Here is a 20,000-nt window from a genome sequence, read left to right on the forward strand (position 1 = left end):
AGTATAGACATAGTAAGCATAGTATAGACATAGTATAGTATAGACATAGCATAGCATAGACACAGTAGTATAGCATAGACATAGTATAGACATAGTATAGTATAGACATAGTAAGTATAGTAAAGACATAGTATAGCATAGACATAGTAAGACCATAGTATAGACATAGCATAGCATAGACATAGTAGCATAGCAAAGACATAGTATAGCATAGACATAGTAAGTATAGTAAAGACACAGTATAGTATAGACATAGTAAGCATAGTATAGACACAGTCTATAGACATAGCATTAGACACAGTATAGTATAGACATCATAGTACAGACACAGTAAGTATAGTATAGACATAGTATAGTATAGACATAGTAAGCATAGTATAGACATAGTAAGTATAGTATAGAAATAGTAAGAATAGTATAGGCACAGTATAGCATAGACATAGTATAGCATAGACATAGTAAGTATAGTAAAGACATAGCATAGCATAGACATAGTAAGTATAGTATAGACATAGTAAGTATAGTATAGACAGTAAGCATAGCATAGACACAGTATAGCATAGACACAGTATAGTACAGACAGACATAGACATAGCATATAGTAGACACCCATAGTATAGACAGTATAGCATAGAAACACAAGAATAGTACAGACATAGCATAGTATAGACATAGTAAGCATAGTATAGACATAGTATAGACATAGTATAAGAATAGTATAGACATAGTAGTATAGTATAGACAGCATAGCATAGACATAGTATAGCATAGACAGCATAGCATAGACATAGTATAGTATAGACATACAAGTATAGTATAGACAGTATAGTATAGACATAGTATAGTATAGACAGCATAGTATAGGCATAGTATAGCATAGACAGTATAGCATAGGCATAGTACAGTATAGTATAGACAGGCATAGTATAGTAGCATAGACATAGTAAGTATAGTATAGACAGCATAGCATAGGCATAGTATAGCATAGACATAGTATAGCATAGACATAGTAAGTATAGTACAGACATAGTAAGTATAGTATAGACAGTAAGCATAGTATAGACATAGTATAGTATAGACATAGCATAGACATAGTAAGTATAGTATAGACATAGTATAGTAGCAAAGACACAGCATAGCATAGACAGTATAGTATAGACATAGTAAGTATAGTAAGACACATTATAGCATAGACATAGTAAGTATAGTAAAGACATAGTATAGTATAGACATAGTAAGTATAGTAAAGACATAGCATAGACATAGTATAGCAAAGACATAGTATAGTATAGACATAGTAAGTATAGTAAAGACATAGTATAGCATAGACATAGCAAGCATACATAGGCATAGTATAGTATAGACATAGTATAGACATAGCATAGCAAAGACATAGTATAGACCACACATAGACATAGTAAGTATAGTATAGACATAGTAACATAGTAAAGTATAGACATAGACATAGTAAGTATAGTATAGACATAGTATAGACATAGCATAGTAAGTGTATAGTAGACATAGTATAGCAAAGACACAGCATAGTATAGACATAGTAAGCATAGTAAAGACATAGCATAGCATATAGTAAGCATAGTATAGACATAGTATAGTATAGTGCAAAGACATAGTATAGTATAGACATAGTAAGTATAGTATAGACATAGTAAGTAGACATAGCATAGCATATAGACATAGCATTATAGTATAGTACAGACATAGTATAGTATAGTAAAGACATAGTATAGCATAGACAGCATAGTATAGACATAGTAAGCATAGCATAGACATAGTATAGTATAGGCACAGTAAGTACAGCATAGACATAGTATAGCATAGACATAGTAAGTATAGTATAGACATAGTATAGCATAGACACAGTGCTAGTATAGCATAGACACAGTATAGTATAGACATAGTAAGCATAGTATAGACATAGTATAGCATAGCATAGACACAGTAGCATAGACATAGCATAGTATAGATAGCACATAGTATAGTATAGACACAGTACAGACACAGTAAGTATAGCATAGACATAGTATAGCATAGCATAGACATAGCATAGTACAGGCATAGCATAGTATAGTATAGACATAGCAGTATAGACACAGAGCTATAGTATAGCAAGTATATATATAGACATAGTATAGCATAGCATAGATAGCATAGCATAGGCATAGTAAGTATAGTATAGACATAGTATAGCATAGTATAGACATAGTATAGTATAGACAGTATAGTATAGACATAGTATAGTATAGACATATAGTATAGACATAGTATAGTATAGCATAGTAAGTATAGTAAAGACATAGTATAGTATAGACATAGTATAGTATAGACATAGTATAGTATAGACATAGTATAGTATAGACATAGTATAGTATAGACATAGTAGTAGGCATAGTAAGTATAGTATAGACATAGTAAGTATAGTATAGACATAGTAAGTATAGTATAGACATAGTAAGTATAGCAAAGACATAGACAAGTATAGTAAAGACATAGTATAGTATAGTCAAGACATAGTAAGTATAGTATAGACATAGTATAGTATAGACATAGTAAGTATAGTATAGACATAGTAAGTATAGTATAGACATAGTAAGTATAGTATAGACATAGTATAGACATAGTATAGTATAGACATAGTATAGTATAGACATAGTAAGTATAGTATAGACATAGTAAGTATAGCATAGACATAGTATAGTATAGACATAGTATAGTATAGACATAGTAAGTATAGTATAGACAGCAAGTATAGTAGACATAGTATAGTATAGACATAGTAAGTATAGCATAGACATAGTAAGTATAGTATAGACATAGTAAGTATAGTATAGACATAGTATAGTATAGGCATATAAGTATAGTATAGACATAGTATAGTATAGACATAGTATAGTATAGGCATAGTAAGTATAGTATAGACATAGTATAGTATAGACATAGTGTATAGTATAGACATAGTATAGTATAGACGTAGTATAGTATAGACAAAGACAAGCATAGTATAGACATAGTATAGTATAGACATAGTAAGTATAGTAAAGACATAGTATAGCAAAGACATAGTATAGACAGTATAGTATAGACATAGCAAGTATAGTATAGACATAGTAAGTATAGTATAGACATAGTATAGTATAGACATAGTATAGTATAGACATAGTAAGTATAGTATAGACATAGTATAGTATAGACATAGTAAGTATAGTATAGACATAGTATAGTATAGGCATAGTAAGTATAGTATAGACATAGTATAGTATAGGACATAGTATAGACAGTATAGTATAGACATAGTATAGTATAGACATAGTAAGTATAGTATAGACATAGTATAGTATAGGCATAGTAAGTATAGTATAGACATATAGTAAGTATAGTATAGACATAGTATAGTAGACATAGTATAGTATAGACATAGTATAGTATAAGTATAGTATAGACATAGTAAGTATAGTATAGACATAGTATAGTATAGACATAGTAAGTATAGACATAGTATAGTATAGACATAGTAAGTATAGTAAAGACATAGTATAGTCATAGTATAGTATAAAAGAAGTATAGTATAGACATAGTAAGTAAAGACATAGTATAGTATAGACATAGTAAGCATAGTATAGACATAGTAAGTATAGTAAAGACATAGTATAGTATAGACATAGTAAGTATAGTATAGACATAGTATAGTATAGACATAGTATAGTATAGACATAGTAAGTATAGTAAAGACATAGTATAGTATAGACATAGTAAGTATAGTAAAGACATAGTATAGTATAGTATAGACATAGTAAGTATAGTAAAGACATAGTATAGTATAGACATAGTAAGTATAGTAAAGACATAGTATAGTATAGACATAGTAAGTATAGTAAAGACATAGTATAGTATAGACAGTAAGTATAGTATAGACATAGTAAGTATAGTATAGACATAGTAAGTATAGTATAGACATAGTATAGTATAGTATGGTATAGTATAGACATAGTAAGTATAGTATAGACATAGTAAGTATACATAGACATAGTATAGTATAGACATAGTATAGTATAGCATAGTAAGTATAGTATAGACATAGTATAGTATAGACATAGTATAGACATAGTAAAGTATAGTATAGACATAGTATAGTATAGTATAGACATAGTATAGTATAGACATAGTAAAGTATAGTATAGACATAGTATAGTAAAGACATAGTATAGTATAGACATAGTAAGTATAGTATAGACAGTAAGTATAGTATAGACATAGTAAAGTATAGTATAGTAGTATAGTAGACATAGTATAGTAAAGACATAGTATAGTATAGACATAGTAAGTATAGTAAAGACATAGTATAGTATAGACATAGTAAGAATAGTAAAGACATAGTATAGTATAGACATAGTAAGTATAGTATAGACATAGTATAGTAAAGACATAGTATAGTATAGACATAGTATAGTATAGACATAGTAAGTATAGTATAGACATAGTAAGTATAGTATAGACATAGTATAGTATAGACATAGTATAGTATAGACATAGTATAGTATAGACATAGTATAGTATAGACATATTATAGTATAGTATAGACATAGTATAGTATAGACATAGTATAGTATAGACATAGTATAGTATAGACATAGTAAGTATAGTAAAGACATAGTATAGTATAGACATAGTAAGTATAGTATAGACATAGTATAGTATAGACATATTATAGTATAGTATAGACATAGTATAGTATAGACATAGTATAGTATAGACATAGTATAGTATAGACATAGTATAGTATAGACATATTATAGTATAGTATAGACATAGTATAGTATAGACATAGTATAGTATAGACATAGTATAGTATAGACATAGTATAGTATAGACATAGTATAGTATAGACATAGTATAGTATAGACATATTATAGTATAGTATAGACATAGTATAGTATAGACATAGTATAGTATAGACATAGTATAGTATAGACATAGTAAGTATAGTATAGACATAGTATAGTATAGACATAGTAAGTATAGTATAGACATAGTAAGTATAGTATAGACATAGTAAGTATAGACATAGTATAGTATAGACATAGTAAGCATAGTATAGACATAGTAAGTATAGCATAGACATAGTATAGCATAGTATAGCATAGACAGTATAGTATAGACATCGTAAGTATAGTATAGTATAAGTATAGACATAGTATAGTATAGACATAGTAGTATAGTATAGACATAGTAAGTATAGTATAGACATAGTAAGTATAGTATAGACATAGTATAGTATAGACATAGTAAGTATAGTATAGACATAGTAAGTATAGTATAGTATAGACATAGTAAGTATAGTATAGACATAGTATAGACATATAAGAGTATAGTATAGTATAGACATAGTAAGTATAAAGACATAGTATAGTATATAGTATAGTATAGACATAGTAAGTATAGTAAAGACATAGTATAGTATAGACATAGTATAGACATAGTATAGTATAGACATAGTAAGTATAGTAAAGACATAGTATAGTATAGACATAGTAAGTATAGTAAAGACATAGTATAGTATATAGTATAGAACATAGTATAGTATAGACATAGTAAGTATAGTATAGACATAGTATAGTATAGACATAGTAAGTATAGTATAGACATAGTATAGTATAGTATAGAGTATAGACATAGTATAGTATAGACATAGTAAGTATAGTATAGACACAGTATAGTATAGGTATAGTATATGAAATAGTAAGTATAGTATAGACATAGTATAGTATAGTATAGTATAGACATATAGTATAGTATAGACATAGTAAGTATAGTATAGACATAGTATAGTATAGACATAGTAAAGTATAGTATAGACATAGTAAGTATAGTATAGACATAGTAAGTATAGACATAGTATAGTATAGACATGAGTATAGTATAGACATAGTATAGGCATAGTAGTATAGTATAGACATAGTATAGTATAGTAGTAAGACATAGTAAGTATAGTATAGTATAGACATAGTAGTATAGTATAGACATAAGTATAGTATAGACATAGTATAGTATAGTATAGACATAGTATAGTATAGACATAGTAAGTATAGTATAGACATAGTATAGTATAGACATAGTAAGTATAGTATAGACATAGTATAGTATAGACATAGTAAGTATAGTATAGACATAGTAAGTATAGTATAGACATAGTAAGTATAGTAAAGACATAGTAAGTATAGTATAGACATAGTATAGTAAAGACATAGTATAGTATAGTATAGACATAGTATAGTATAGACATAGTAAGTATAGTATAGACATAGTAAGTATAGTATAGACATAGTATAGTATAGACATAGTAAGTATAGTATAGACATAGTATAGTATAGACATAGTAAGTATAGTATAGACATAGTATAGTATAGACATAGTAAGTATAGTATAGACATAGTATAGTATAGACATAGTAGTATAGTATAGACATAGTATAGTATAGACATAGTAAGTATAGTATAGACATAGTATAGTATAGACATAGTATAGTATAGACATAGTATAGTATAGTAAAGACATAGTAAGTATAGTATAGACATAGTATAGTATAGACATAGTAAGTATAGTAAAGACATAGTATAGTATAGTAAGACATAGTATAGTATAGACATAGTAAGTATAGTATAGACATAGTAGACATAGTATAGTATAGACATAGTATAGTATAGTAGTATAGTATAGACATAGTATAGTATAGACATAGTATAGTATAGACATAGTAAGTATAGTATAGACATAGTATAGTATAGTATAGACATAGTATAGTATAGTATAGACATAGTATAGTAAAGACATAGTAAGTATAGTATAGACATAGTATAGTAAAGACATAGTATAGTATAGTATAGACATAGTATAGTATAGACATAGTAAGTATAGTATAGACATAGTAAGTATAGTATAGACATAGTAAGTATAGACATAGTAAGTATAGTATAGACATAGTATAGTATAGACATAGTAAGTATAGTATAGACATAGTATAAAATTAATAGTATAGACATAGTATAGTATAGTACATAGACAAGTATAGTATAGACATAGTATAGTATAGACATAGTATAGTATAGTATAGGCATAGACATAGTATAGTAAAGACATAGTAAGTATAGTATAGACATAGTAAGTATAGTATAGACATAGTATAGTATAGGCATAGTAAAGACATAGTATAGTATAGACATAGTAAGTATAGTATAGACATAGTATAGTATAGTATAGACATAGTATAGTATAGACATAGTAAGTATAGTATAGACATAAGTATAGTATAGACATAGTAAGTATAGTATAGACATAGTATAGTATAGACATAGTATAGTATAAGTATAGTATAGACATAGTAGTATAGTATAGACATAGTATAGTATAGACATAGTAAGTATAGTATAGACATAGTAGTATAGTATAGACATAGTAGTATAAGACATAGTATAGTATAGACATAGTAAGTATAGTATAGACATAGTAAGTATATATAGACATAGTATAGTATAGACAGACATAGTATAGTATAGTATAGACATAGTATAGTATAGGCATAGTAAGTATAGTATAGACAGCAAAGTATAGTATAGACATAGTATAGTATAGACATAGTATAGTATAGACATAGTATAGTATAGACATAGTATAGTATAGTATAGACATAGTATAGTAAAGACATAGTATAGTATAGTATAGACATAGTATAGTATAGACATAGTAAGTATAGTATAGACATAGTAAGTATAGTATAGACATAGTAAGTATAGTATAGACATAGTATAGTATAGACATAGTAAGTATAGTATAGACATAGTATAGTATAGACATAGTAAGCGTAGTAAAGACATAGTATAGTATAGACATAGTAAGTATAGTATAGACATAGTAAGTATAGTATAGACATAGTATAGTATAGACATAGTAAGCGTAGTAAAGACATAGTAAGTATAGTATAGACATAGTAAGTATAGTATAGACATAGTATAGTATAGACATAGTATAGTATAGACATAGTATAGTATAGACATAGTAAGTATAGTATAGACATAGTAAGTATAGTAAGACATAGTATAGTATAGACATAGTAAGTATAGTATAGACATAGTAAGTATAGTATAGACATAGTAAGTATAGTATAGACATAGTATAGTATAGACATAGTAAGTATAGTATAGACATAGTAAGTATAGTATAGACATAGTATAGTATAGTAGTATAGTATAGTATAGACATAGTAAGTATAGTATAGACATAGTATAGTATAGACATAGTATAGTATAGACATAGTAAGTATATAGACATAGTATAGTATAGACATAGTAAGTATAGTATAGACATAGTATAGTATAGACATAGTATAGTATAGACATATATAGTATAGTATAGTATAGTATAGACATAGTAAGTATAGTATAGACATAGTAAGTATAGTATAGACATAGTAGTATAGTATAGTATAGACATAGTAAGTATAGTATAGACATAGTATAGTATAGACATAGTAAGTATAGTAAAGACATAGTATAGTATAGACATAGTATAGTATATAGTATAGACATAGTATAGTATAGACATAGTAAGTATAGTATAGACATAGTATAGTATAGACATAGTAAGTATAGTAAAGACATATAGTATAGTATAGACATAGTAAGTATATTATAGTAACATAGTATAGACATAGTATAGTATAGACATAGTAAGTATAGTATAGTATAGTATAGACATAGTATAGTATAGTATAGACATAGTATACATAGTAAGTATAGTATAGACATAGTATAGTATAGACATAGTAAGTATAGTATAGACATAGTATAGTATAGACATAGTAAGTATAGTATAGACATAGTATAGTATAGACATATAGTATAGTATAGACATAGTAAGTATAGTAAGACATAGTATAGTATAGACATAGTATAGACATATAGTATAGTATAGACATAGTAAGTATAGTATAGACATAGTATAGTATAGACATAGTAAGCGTAGTAAAGACATAGTAAGTATAGTATAGACATAGTAAGTATAGTATAGACATAGTATAGTATAGACATAGTATAGTATAGACATAGTATAGTATAGACATAGTATAGTATAGTATAGACATAGTATAGTATAGACATAGTATAGTATAGTATAGACATAGTATAGTATAGACATAGTAAGTATAGTATAGACATAGTATAGTATAGACATAGTAAGTATAGTATAGACATAGTATAGTATAGACATAGTAAGTATAGTATAGACATAGTATAGTATAGACATAGTATAAGTATAGTATAGACATAGTATAGTATAGACATAGTATAGTATAGACATAGTAAGTATAGTATAGACATAGTATAGTATAGACATAGTATAGTATAGTATAGACATAGTAAGTATAGTATAGACATAGTATAGTATAGACATAAGTAAGTATAGACATAGTAAGTATAGTATAGTATAGACATAGTATAGTATAGTATAGACATAGTAGTATAGTATAGACATAGTAAGACATATATAGTATAGACATAGTATAGTATAGACATAGTAAGTATAGTATAGACATAGTATAGTATAGACATAGTATATAGTATAGACATAGTATAGTATAGACATAGTATAGTAAAGGTATAGACATAGACATAGTATAGTATAGACATAGTAAGTATAGTATAGACATAGTATAGTATAGTATAGTATAGTATAGACATAGTAAGTATAGTATAGACATAGTATAGTATAGACATAGTATAGTATAGACATAGTATAGTATAGTATAGACATAGTAAGTATAGTATAGACATAGTATAGTATAGACATAGTAAGTATAGTATAGACATAGTATAGTAAAGACATAGTATAGTATAGACATAGTATAGTATAGACATAGTAAGTATAGTATAGACATAGTAAGTATAGTATAGACATAGTATAGTATAGACATAGTATAGTATAGACATAGTAAGTATAGTATAGACATAGTAAGTATAGTATAGACATAGCAAAGTATAGTATAGACATAGTAAGTATAGTATAGACATAGACATAGTAAGTATAGTATAGACATAGTATAGTAAAGACATAGTAAGTATAGTATAGACATAGTAGTATAGTATAGACATAGTATAGTATAGACATAGTATAGTATAGTATAAGTATAGTATAGACATAGTATAGTATAGACATAGTATAGTATAGACATAGTAAGCATAGTATATAGTATAGTATAGACATAGTATAGTATAGACAGTATAGACATAAGTATAGTATAGACATAGTAAGTATAGTATAGACATAGTATAGTATATAGTAAGTATAGTATAGACATAGTATAGCATAGTAGACATAGTAAGTATAGTATAGACATAGTATAGTAAGTATAGTATAGACATAGTATAGTATAGACATAGTATAGTATAGACATAGTAAGTATAGTATAGACATAGTATAGTATAGACATAGTATAGTAGACATAGTATAGTATAGGCATAGTAAGTATAGTATAGACATAGTAAGTATAGTATAGACATAGTATAGTATAGGCATAGTAAGTATAGTATAGACATAGTATAGTATAGACATAGACATAAAGACAAGTATAGTATAGACATAGTAAGTATAGTATAGACATAGTATAGACATAGTAAGTATAGTAAAGACATAGTATAGTATAGACATAGTAAGTATAGTATAGACATAGTAAGTATAGACATAGTAAGTATAGTATAGTATAGTATATAGTATAGTAAAGTATAGTATAGACATAGTATAGTATAGACATATAGTATAGTATAGACACAGTAAGTATAGTAAGTATAGACATAGTATAGTATAGACATAGCATAGCATAGTATAGTATAGACATAGTAGACATAGTATAGTATAGACATAGTATAGTAAGTATATAGTAATAGACATAGTATAGTATAGACATAGTATAGTATAGACATAGTAAGTATAGTATAGACATAGTATAGTATAGGCATAGTAAGTATAGTAAAGACATAGTATAGTATAGACATAGTAAGTATAGTAAAGACATAGTATAGTATAGACATAGTAAGTATAGTATAGACATAGTATAGTATAGACATAGTAAGTATAGTATAGTATAGTATAGTATAGACATAGTATAGTATAAGCAAGCATAGTATAGACATAGTATAGTATAGCATATAGTATATAGTATAGACATAGTAGTGACAGACACAGTGCTAGCCAGTATAGGCATAGTAAGTATAGTATAGACATAGTATAGTATAGTATAGACATAGTAAGTATAGTAAGTATAGTAAAGACATAGTATAGTATAGACATAGTAAGTATAGTATAGACATAGTATAGTATAGTAAAGACATAGTATAGTATAGACATAGTAAGTATAGTATAGACATAGTATAGTATAGTATAGACATATTATAGTATAGTATAGACATAGTATAGTATAGACATAGTATAGTATAGACATATTATAGTATAGTATAGACATAGTATAGTATAGACATAGTATAGTATAGACATAGTATAGTATAGACATAGTAAGTATAGTATAGACATAGTATAGTATAGACATAGTAAGTATAGTATAGACATATAGTATAGTATAGACATAGTATAGTAAGCACATATAGTATAGAATAGCATAGTATAGTATAGACAGACACAGTAAGTATAGTATAGACATAGTATAGTATAGACATAGTAAGTATAGTATAGACATAGTATAGTAGCATAGACATAGTATAGTATAGATAGTAAGTATAGTATAGACATAGTAAGTATAGTATAGACATAGTAGACAAGTATAGTATAGACATAGTATAGTATAGACATAGTAAGTATAGTATAGACATAGTAAGTATAGTAGCATAGACATAAGTATAGTATAGACATAGTATATAGACATAGTATAGTATAGACATAGTATAGTATAGTATAGACATAGCAAGTATAGTATAGACATAGTAAGTATAGACATACATAGTAGACATAGTATAGTATAGACATAGTATAGTATAGCATAGCATAGTAAGTACAGCATAGCATAGACACATAGCATAGACATAGTATAGTATATAGCATACAAAGACATAGTATAGTATAGACATACATAGTATAGTATAGACATAGTATAGTATAGACATAGAGCATAGTATAGTATAGACATATAGACAAGTATAGTATAGACATAGTATATAGACATAGTATAGACATAGTAAGCAAAGACATAGTATATAGACATAGTATAGTATAGACATAGTATAGTATAGACATAGTATAGTATAGACATAGTAAGTATAGTATAGACATAGCATATAGACATAGTATAGTATAGACATAGATATAGTATATAGACATAGTAAGTATATAGTATAGTATAGACATAGTATAGTATAGACATAGACATAGTATAGTATAGACATAGTATAGTATAGACATAGTAAGTATAATTATAGTAATAGACATAGACATAGTATAGTATAGACATAGTATAGTATAGTATAGACATAGTAAGTATAGTATAGACATAGTATAGACATAGTATAGTATAGACATAGTAAGTATAGTATAGACATAGTATAGTATAGCACATAAGTATAGTATAGACATAGTATAGTATAGTATAGCATAGTATAGTATAGACATAGTATAGTATAGACATAGTATAGTATAGACATAGTAAGTATAGTATAGACAAGTATAGCAAAGACATAGTATAGTATAGACATAGTAAGTATAGTATAGACATAGTATAGTATAGACATAGTAAGTATATAGACATACATATAGTATAGACATAGTATAGTATAGACATAGTATAGTATAGACATAGTATAGTATAGTATAGACATAGACAGTATAGTATAGTATAGACATAGTATAGTATAGACATAGTATAGTATAGACATAGTAAAGACATAGTATAGTATAGACATAGTATAGTATAGACATAGTATAGTATAGACATATAGTAAGTAGACATAGTATAGAGCATAGACATAGCATATAGTATAGCATAGTATAGACATAGTATAGACATAGTATAGCATAGACATAGTAAGTATAGTATAGACATAGTATAGTATAGCAAAGACATAGTATAGTATAGACACAGTATAGACATAGACAAGTATAGTATAGACATAGTATAGTAGACACAGACATAGTATAGTATAGTAGACATAGCATAGACATAGTATAGACATGCATAGTACAGTATAGTATAGACATAGACATACAGTATAGTATAGACATAGTAAGTATAGTATAGACATAGTAGTATAGTATAGACATAGTATAGTATAGACATAGTAGTAAGCATAGTATAGACATAAGACATAGTATAGTAGTAGCATAGGACATAGACATAGTATAGTATAGACATAGTATAGACAGTATAGACATAGTATAGTATAGTATAGACATAGTAAGTATAGTATAGACATAGTAGTAAGTATAGACATAGTATAGTATAGACATAGTAAGTATAGTATAGACATAGTATAGTATAGCATAGCAAAGACATAGTATAGTATAGTATAGACATAGTATAGCATAGACATAGTAAGTATAGTATAGACATAGCATAGTATAGACATATAGCATAGTATAGTATAGACATAGTAAGTATAGTATAGACATAGTATATAGACATAGTAAGTATAGTATAGACATAGCATAGTAAGTATAGTATAGACATAGTAAGTATAGAGACATAGTAAGTAGACATAGTATAGTATAGACATAGTAAGTATAGTATAGACATAGTATAGTATAGACACATAGTAAGTATGCAAGTATAGACATATAGTATAGTATAGACATAGTAAGACATAGTATAGTATAGACATAGTAAGTATAGTATAGACATAGTATAGTATAGCATAGACATGCATAGTATAGACATAGACATAGTATAGATAGACATAGACATAGTATAGTATAGACATAGTATAGTATAGTATAGACATAGTAAGTATAGTATAGACATAGTATAGTATAGACATAGTAATATAGTATAGACATAGTATAGTATAGACATAGTAAGTATAGTATAGACATAGTATAGTATAGTATATAGACATAGTATAGTATAGTATAGACATAGTAAGTATAGTATATAGACATAGTAAGTATAGTATAGACATAGTAAGTATAGTATAGACATAGTAAGTATAGTATAGACATAGTATAGACATAGTAGTACATAGACATAGTATAGTATAGACATAGTATAGTATAGACATAGTAAGTATAGTATAGACATAGTATAGTATAGTATAGACATAGTAAGTATAGTATAGACATAGTAAGTATAGTATAGTATAGTATAGTAAAGACATAGTAAGTATAGTATAGACATAGTATAGTATAGACATAGTATAGTATATAAAGACATAGTATAGTATAGTAGACATAGTATAGTATAGACATAGTATAGTATAGACATAGTATAGTATAGACATAGTAAGTATAGTATAGACATAGTAAGTATAGTATAGACATAGTAAGCGTAGTAAAGACATAGTATAGTATAGACATAGTAAGTATAGTAAAGACATAGTATAGTATAGTAAAGACATAGTATAGTAAAGACATAGTATAGTATAGACATAGTAAGTATAGTATAGACATAGTATAGTATAGTAAAGACATAGTAAGTATAGTATAGACATAGTATAGTAAAGACATAGTATAGTATAGACATAGTATAGTATAGACATAGTATAGTATAGACATAGTAAGCATAGTAAGCGTAGTAAAGACATAGTATAGTATAGACATAGTAAGCGTAGTAAAGACATAGTATAGACATAGTAAGTATAGACATAGTAAGTGTAGTATAGACATAGTATTATTGCAGTAATAGTATGTATGGTATATAGTAGTAGTAGTAAGTACAGTGTAGTAGTAATAGTAAGTGTAGTATAGACATAGTATTATAAAATTAATAGTAAGTGTAGTATAGATGTATAGTAGTAATAGTAAGTATAGTATAGACATATAGTATTATAAAATTAATAGTAAGTGTAGTATAGACAAATAGTATTGTAGTAGTAGTAGTAGTAAGTATAGTATAGTAGTAATAGTAAGTATAGTATAGACATAGTATTATAAAATTAATAGTAAGTGTAGTATAGATGTATAGTAGTAATAGTAAGTGTAGTATAGGCGTATAGTAGTAGTAGTAGTAGTAAGTGTAGTATAGATGCAGAGTAGTAAGTATAGTATAGACATAGTAAGTATAGTAGACATAGTATTATAGTAGTAATAGTAGATATAGTATAGACATATAGTTAAGTATAGTATATAATTATTGTATTATAATAGTAATAGCAAGTTTTGTATAGTTGTATAGTAGTAATAGTAAATACAGTATAGACAAAAAGTATTATAGTAGTAATAGTAAATACAGTATAGACGAATAGTATTATAGTAGTAATAGTAAATACAGTATAGACGAATAGTATTATAGTAGTAATAGTAAATACAGTATAGACAAAAAGTATTATAGTAGTAAGTATAGTATAGTCATATAGTAGTAATAGTAAGTATAGTATAGATGTATAGTATTATAGTAGTAATGGCACGTATAGTAAAGATGTATAGTATTATAATAATAGTAAGTATAGTACAGATTTATAGTATTAATAGTAAATATAGTATAGACAAAAAGTATTATAGTAGTAATAGTAAGTATAGTATAGACATATAGTAGTAATAGTAAGTGTAGTATAGACAAATAGTATTATAGTAGTAGTAGTAGTAAGTACAGTAGTAATAGTGAGTGTAGTATAGACAAATAGTATTAGTAGTAGTATTAAGTATAGTAGTAATAGTAAGTATAGTATAGACCAGCGTTTCCCAAACTCAGTCCTCTGGACCCCGAGGGAGCACTTTTGGTTTTGCGCCAACACTACACAGCTGATTCAAAGCTTGATGATGAGTTGATTACTTGAATCAGCTGTGTAGTGCTGGGAGCAAACACCAAAACGTGGACACAGGGGTGACCCCAGGACCGAGTTTGGGAAAGCCTGGTATAGATGTATAGTACTATAGTAGTACTCACCCCCCACAAGTTAATCGTCTGCTCAAACTCCTTCTCTCCATCAAAGATAATGTGGATGTTGAGCTGTGGAGGAGAATGGTCTAAATCAGGACCCACTACAGTGAGAATACAGGGCCTGGTGTGTGTTTCAGGGTGTTACTGTTCCCTTTACATAGCTGATGTCAGGTAGTTGGTTCGACCATTGACCCTGTGTGTGTGTGTGTGTGTGTGTGTGTGTGTGTGTGTGTGTGTGTGTGTGTGTGTGTGTGTGTGTGTGTGTGTATGTCATAGGCGTTATTACAACGGGGATGTGGAGGGAGGACATGTCCCACCCAATATTCAAACAGGTGGTGAAGGTAGGCAACATTACCTCCACCACACTGATTCTCAACGCGGGTAGGCCCCACAAGGGTGCATCCTCAGTCCCCTCCTGTACTCCTTGTATACCCACGACTGACTGGCCTCACACAGTTCCAACTCCATCATCATGTTCACTGAAGACACGACAGTAGTAGGCCTGATCACCAACAACGACTAGACAGCCTACAGAGAGGAGGTAGGCACTCTGACGGCGTAGTGCCAGGTACACAACAGGTACAAAACAAAGGAGCCGATTGTGGTATTCAGGTGGAACCAGGCTGTTCACGCCCCCCATCCTCATCAACGGGACTGCCATGGAGACAGTCAATAACTTCAAATTCCTTGTAGTAAACATCTCAAAGAAGCAGAAATGGTATAACCACACGGACACCGTATAGTGAAGAGGCACGACAGCGACTCTTTAACCTCTAGATGCTGAAGAAATTCAGCCTGTCCCTGAGGGCTATCACAGTGTTCTACAGGAGCACCACCAAGAGCATACTGTCGGTCTGCATCACAATGTTCTACATGAGCACCATCGAGAGCATACCGTCGGTCTGCATCACAGTGTTCTACAGGAGCACCATCGAGAGCATACTGTCGGGCTGCATCACAGTGTTCTACAGGACCACCATCGAGAGCATACTGTCGGGCTGCATCACAGTGTTCTACAGGAGCACCATCGAGAGCATACTGTCGGGCTGCATCACAGTGTTCTACAGGAGCACCATCGAGAGCATACTGTCGGTCTGCATCACAATGTTCTACATGAGCACCATCGAGAGTATACCGTCGGGCTGCATCACAGTGTTCTACAGGACCACCATCGAGAGCATACTGTCGGGCTGCATCACAGTGTTCTACAGGACCACCATCGAGAGCATACTGTCGGGCTGCATCACAGTGTTCTACAGGACCACCATCGAGAGCATACTGTCGGGCTGCATCACAGTGTTCTACAGGACCACCATAGAGAGCATACTGTCGGGCTGCATCACAGTGTTCTACAGGACCACCATCGAGAGCATACTGTCGGGCTGCATCACAGTGTTCTACAGGAGCACCATCGAGAGCATACTGTCGGCTGCATCACAGTGTTCTACAGGACCACCATCGAGAGCATACTGTCGGGCTGCATCACAGTGTTCTACAGGACCACCATCGAGAGCATACTGTCGGGCTGCATCACAGTGTTCTACAGGACCACCATCGAGAGCATACTGTCGGGCTGCATCACAGTGTTCTACAGGACCACCATCGAGAGCATACTGTCGGGCTGCATCACAGTGTTCTACAGGACCACCATCGAGAGCATACTGTCGGGCTGCATCACAGTGTTCTACAGGACCACCATCGAGAGCATACTGTCGGGCTGCATCACAGTGTTCTACAGGAGCACCATCGAGAGCATACTGTCGGTCTGCATCACAGCCTGGTACGGCAACTGTTTTTGGACTGAAGCTGCAGAGATCGATGAAAAAATGGCACTTCTGCAGCCAATATCTTATTCATCAATCAGCTAAAATCTTATTCATCAATTTAGTGTCGTTTTGAAGCATTATATGGCCTGGTATGATGGAGCATTGTTCAGTTATACAGTTTAAATACATTATTTTTTTAGCTTTTGCCCAAAGTCGACCTTTAAAACAACTGTACAGTGTTTCCAGGTTTCTTTGAAATATGACCTATAACTAATTGCAATTCATGAGTTTTATTGACAAATGAATTCATAGGAAAGATTGGCTATTTGGAGAATCTCAAATATAAAATATATTTGGATTTGTTTTACACTTTTTTGGTTACTACATGATTCCATATATGTTATTTCAGGGTTTTGATGTCTTCACTATTATTCTACAATGTAGAAAATAGTAAAAAATAAAGACAAACTATGAATGAGTAGGTGTTGTAAAACTTTTGACCGGTAGTATAGTCCTCTTTCCCCGCCTTTAAATACCCCTCTATATAGCCCTCAATGTGTGTGTGTGTTTAAATATTATTGTGGGGTCCAGAAGTGACAACAAAAATGACAAACTGTGAACATTTTGTCAGTCCCCACAGAGTCAAATTATACTTCTAGAGGGGTTAGGGTTAGAATTACGGGTTAGGAGCTAGGCTTAGTTTTTTAGGGTTAGGTTTGGGGAACAGGATTTTGAATGGGACTGAATTGTGTGTCCCCACAATGTTAGTTATACAAGACTGTGTGTCTCACCGTGCAGCTGTTTCCCTCTACGTAACTGACAGCTGGCAGAGAGTTCTTAGCGTAGATGGAGATGATCACCTGACTTCCTGTCTGATGCCAGTCGAACCTGCACGGGACCACTGTCTTACCCTAAGCACACACAAACACACACAGGGTCAGCTTCACACACAACAATGTACACACACACACAGGGTCAGACTCTCACACAGACAGGGTCACACTCACAGACAGACAGTTCCAACAATCCAACTGTATTCCAACCCCCTGTATTCCATATCCAACCCCTGTATTTCAACCCCCTGTATTCCTTATCCAACCCCCTGTATTCCATATCCAACCCCCTGTATTCCATATCCAACCCCCTGTATTCCATATCCAACCCCCTGTATTCCATATCCAACCCCCTGTATTCCATATCCAACCCCTGTATTCCATATCCAACCCCCTGTATTCCATATCCAACCCCTGTATTCCATATCCAACCCCTGTATTCCTTATCCAACCCCCTGTATTCCATATCCAACCCCTGTATTCCATATCCAACCCCTGTATTCCATATCCAACCCCCTGTATTCCATATCCAACCCCCTGTATTCCATACCCAACCCCCTGTAATTCCAACCCCCTGTATTCCATATCCAACCCCCTGTATTCCATACCCAACCCCCTGTATTTCAACCCCCTGTATTCCATATCCAAACCCCTGTATTCCATATCCAACCCCTGTATTCCATATCCAACCCCTGTATTCCATACCCAACCCCCTGTAATTCCAACCCCTGTATTCCATACCCAACCCCCTGTAATTCCAACCCCTGTATTCCATATCCAACCCCTGTAATTCCAACCCCTGTATTCCATACCCAACCCCTGTAATTCCAACCCCTGTATTCCATATCCAACCCCTGTAATTCCAACCCCTGTATTCCATATCCAACCCCTGTATTCCATATCCAACCCCTGTAATTCCAACCCCTGTAATTCCATACCCAACCCCCTGTAATTCCATACCCAACCCCTGTAATTCCAACCCCTGTATTCCATACCCAACCCCTGTAATTCCAACCCCTGTATTCCATACCCAACCCCCTGTAATTCCAACCCCTGTATTCCATACCCAACCCCTGTAATTCCAACCCCCTGTATTCCATACCCAACCCCCTGTAATTCCAACCCCTGTATTCCATATCCAACCCCTGTAATTCCAACCCCTGTATTCCATACCCAACCCCTGTAATTCCAACCCCCTGTATTCCATATCCAACCCCTGTAATTCCAACCCCTGTATTCCATATCCAACCCCTGTAATTCCAACCCCTGTATTCCATATCCAACCCCTGTAATTCCAACCCC

At 30.6% G+C, this 20,000-nt stretch overlaps 1 protein-coding gene across 1 annotated transcript in view; it reads right to left on the bottom strand.

Annotated features, from left to right (window-relative positions):
- Positions 1–20,000, bottom strand: part of LOC127921339 (cysteine and histidine-rich domain-containing protein 1-like) — a 43,449-nt gene that overhangs the window by 901 nt on the left and 22,548 nt on the right. Inside the window, 2 exon segments of the mRNA XM_052505044.1 lie at positions 16,106–16,168; positions 18,657–18,776. Of these exon segments, the coding sequence (XP_052361004.1) occupies positions 16,106–16,168; positions 18,657–18,776 (183 nt within the window).

The sequence above is a fragment of the Oncorhynchus keta genome, unplaced genomic scaffold (assembly GCF_023373465.1).
Source record: "Oncorhynchus keta strain PuntledgeMale-10-30-2019 unplaced genomic scaffold, Oket_V2 Un_contig_2206_pilon_pilon, whole genome shotgun sequence".
NCBI lineage: Eukaryota > Metazoa > Chordata > Actinopteri > Salmoniformes > Salmonidae > Oncorhynchus > Oncorhynchus keta.